Source organism: Nannospalax galili, unplaced genomic scaffold, assembly GCF_000622305.1.
Source record: "Nannospalax galili isolate Female #2095 unplaced genomic scaffold, S.galili_v1.0 scaffold653, whole genome shotgun sequence".
NCBI classification, from domain to species: domain Eukaryota; kingdom Metazoa; phylum Chordata; class Mammalia; order Rodentia; family Spalacidae; genus Nannospalax; species Nannospalax galili.
This window is the reverse complement of record NW_008334077.1, coordinates 526,659-529,961: the sequence shown is the minus strand read 5'-3', so window position 1 is coordinate 529,961 and position 3,303 is coordinate 526,659. Positions and strand designations below refer to the sequence as shown.

At 53.6% G+C, this 3,303-nt stretch overlaps 1 protein-coding gene across 1 annotated transcript in view; it reads left to right on the top strand.

The window, feature by feature from the left end:
* The first annotated feature begins 175 nt into the window (after nucleotides 1–175).
* Runx2 (RUNX family transcription factor 2) overlaps nucleotides 176–3,303 on the top strand; it is a 141,453-nt gene continuing 138,325 nt past the window's right edge. Inside the window, 2 exon segments of the mRNA XM_029561583.1 lie at nucleotides 176–344; nucleotides 346–615. Coding sequence (XP_029417443.1) covers nucleotides 210–344; nucleotides 346–615 — 405 coding nt within the window. The 5' untranslated portion in view covers nucleotides 176–209.

Sequence of the window (3,303 nt, the reverse complement as noted above, 5' to 3'; positions counted from 1 at the left end):
CGACGGAGCCCAGCGCCCGCCGCCCGGCCCCCAACAGACTCCGCCCGGCAATCGGCTTCGTGGAACTTGATTTCTCACCTCCTCAGCCCCGTCACCTCCATCCCCTTTCTCCCCGTCTCGCCTCCACCCCCTCAATTTCCTCCTCCTCGCCCCCCATTTCCACCCTCCTCCCCCTCCCCCGGCCACTTCGCTAACTTGTGGCTGTTGTGATGCGTATTCCCGTAGATCCGAGCACCAGCCGGCGCTTCAGCCCCCCCTCCAGCAGCCTGCAGCCCGGCAAGATGAGCGACGTGAGCCCGGTGGTGGCTGCGCAACAGCAACAGCAGCAGCAGCAGCAGCAGCAAGCAGCAGCAGCAACAGCAGCAGCAGCAGCAACAGCAGCAGCAGCAGCAGCAACAAGAGGCGGCGGCGGCGGCAGCGGCGGCGGCGGCGGCGGCGGCGGCAGCTGCTGCAGCTGCGGTGCCCCGGTTGCGTCCGCCACACGACAACCGCACCATGGTGGAGATCATCGCCGACCACCCGGCCGAACTGGTCCGCACCGACAGCCCCAACTTCCTGTGCTCGGTGCTGCCCTCACATTGGCGGTGCAATAAGACCCTACCCGTGGCCTTCAAGGTAAGAGGCTACCGCCGCCTCCCGCCCCCGGCTGGGCCCTGGTGAAACCTGCCAGCAGCGGTCTCCGTGTCCACCGACCCCGGGTGCCCTCCAAGACCTCAGCCCAAGCTCTGACTCTAGCCCTGGTTTGCGTACTCCGCGGCGGCCACTAGGCACGGATCCCTGGCTCTCACCTGTGCCCACTGGCACTGGGACCCCAGTGGTGATCCCCTTGCTTGTTCTCCATCCTAAAACTCTCCCAGCCTGGGTTCTAATCCACCCCCTGTCTTAGCTTGGTGCCCCGAGGTGCCCACTGTGCACCACTCGCTCCACCCCGCCCCCTTCCCCAGGGGCCAGCATCCCGCATTCCTTTCCCGGACTCAGGCTGCGTCCTCCTCCGGGGCATCCCTGTAGCCTCTCCCCGGGATTCCGCGCGCTCCTTCCCGGTTCCCTCCAAGCCACAAGCCGCTATGCTGGGCTTGGCGTCCCCTTCCCTAGCCCGCTGGAGCTCAGCAGTCCCGGCCTCGGGCCTCTCCCGGGCTCCAGCTGGGTGTCCGCTGGGGACCAGACGCGCGGTGCCATCCGCAGCACGTGGATTGCGGGTGCTCAGTAGGGTCCGGGGCAGACAGGACCCCTGCTTTCCCGCTCTGCTTGGCGGGCGCTGGTTCCCGTTACCCGGAGGAAGGCGGGGCCGCCGGGGTCTCTGCTTGCTCCGGGGCGCTCGACCCACTGAGTGCCGGGAGGCGCCGGCCGGGCTCTACCCCGGGAAAGGGATGGGGCTCCGGCCGCCTCGCTCCGCCTGGGATGAGGGAATGTGGAACAATTTCGGCTGGCCAGAGCGAAAACCGAGGTGATTTGCTTTATTGTTGTTTTGAGAGGCCTTAAACTGCACACACCCTGGGAAGGGCGATGAGTGGCTCCAGCCCGAGGCTTGGGGACCACAGAGCACGACCCGCGGCTTCCTCTATCCGCCAGGCCTCGGGGCCGTTAGTTTTCCAGCACTGGCAGCGGTGGGAGTCTCGCCCGCAGCCGGCAGCAGGTTGAAGTTGTGGGGTCCCAAGTCTCTGGCTATATATCCCAAGGCAGCTCCATGATGTCCTCTGGGGTACCCCGGTCATCCTAGCAGGATGCGGAGCCACCAGGGAAGTGCGCGCGCTGGGGGTGATGGGGAATCGGGGCTGTCCACTTTCGCTGGCTTAGATTCCAGGGATGAAGGGGGTGGTGAGCCAGCCCGGGAGATGAGCCCCAAAGGTGTCTCCAGTGGGTGGGCCTGGGTCCCCTGGCTCTAGGTAGGGCAAAATATGTGAAGAACAGGTTAAGCAAGGCCTTGGAAGAAAGGGGGTGGCTGGGAAGAAAGGAGAGAGAGAGAGAGAGAGAGAGAGAGAGAGAGAGAGAGAGAGAGAGAGAGAAGAGAAGAGAAGAAGAGAAGAAAAGAAAGAAAGAAAAAAAGAAAAGAAAGTAGATCAACGGGAGGAATTGTGCCAGTTCCTTCCTTGTGGACCCCGGTGCCAAACTCCCACGGGCCCCTTGCATTTCCCAGTTGTTGGTCACCCCCCCACCCCACGCACCAATTCAGATTCCATGTGTGGGTGGGGTGGCAGGGAAGAGGAGGGAGCCCAGGTCAATTAGAGCTGGTTATCTCTGTTGGTCTTCTATCAGGACAGAAATCAGAATGGATTGTTATGGAAAGGGGGTGTTGCATTCTAGGGCAAGTTTCATTTTGCAGCTGGCTCAAGAAGTGGTCTTGTGTGGTTGTTTTTTTTTTTTTTAAACCGTCACATTTCTCCTTTTACAGAGCATCCATTTTGTAGATTAATGTTTTCTTCTTTGTAATGTGAAAAGATCAGAATGTAGGTGAATTTTAGAAAATGAAATGATCATCTAAGTGATATCTTTTACAATGTTCATCAGCCAAGGGCCCAGAATTTTCTAATCAGTCTTATGTGAGGGTGGAAATAATTTTAACCAAAGCCAAACAAAAGTCCTCCTCCAAACCTGAATAAAAATAGAAAAAAAGTATGTAGATATTTTGACTATACAAGGCCATACATTAGCATATGTAAAAATTTAAGGATGGGTGCTTACTTCTATTATTTCTGTGTTTGCTGTTCTATACCCCTTTTGCTGCTGAACATGTTTAGGATATAACTGTCTTGAATTGTTCTCTCACATTTTTAATGCTGAATTGATTTGGAACATGAATGTTCATTCTGAAGGGAAATGATTTTAGTGTAAGATGAAATACTATTAATTTTGAGCTGTTATTGGGTGTTGTAATTGCTAATGTGGATTTTCTAACTAGTTTGTAGCTAGTTTTTTTTAACTAGTTTCTAAAACTACTTTGGAAATAAATTGCTTTGTTATTAAATATACTAACTATAAAGTACATTATTTTAACCAGCAAACAGACTGTTGATAACACAGGGCATATTATATTGAATATTTATATTCATATTAGTTGAACAATGAATTGAGTTAGCCTGAAGCTAGACTCTGTTTTTCCATCACCTTGCCTGTTTAAAGGCATTAAAAAATTGAGTGACAGTTGAGGCTCACCCACAATAGTTTTGTCTCTCTGTTTAAAAAAATGAACAGAAATTTGGATGTTCAGATTTTGACAGCAACTTTTATAATTTGCAATGATGTAAAAACAACCTTTTAAAAATAACTAGCTTTGGGAATAAAAGCACTAGAGCAATAGACTTCCTA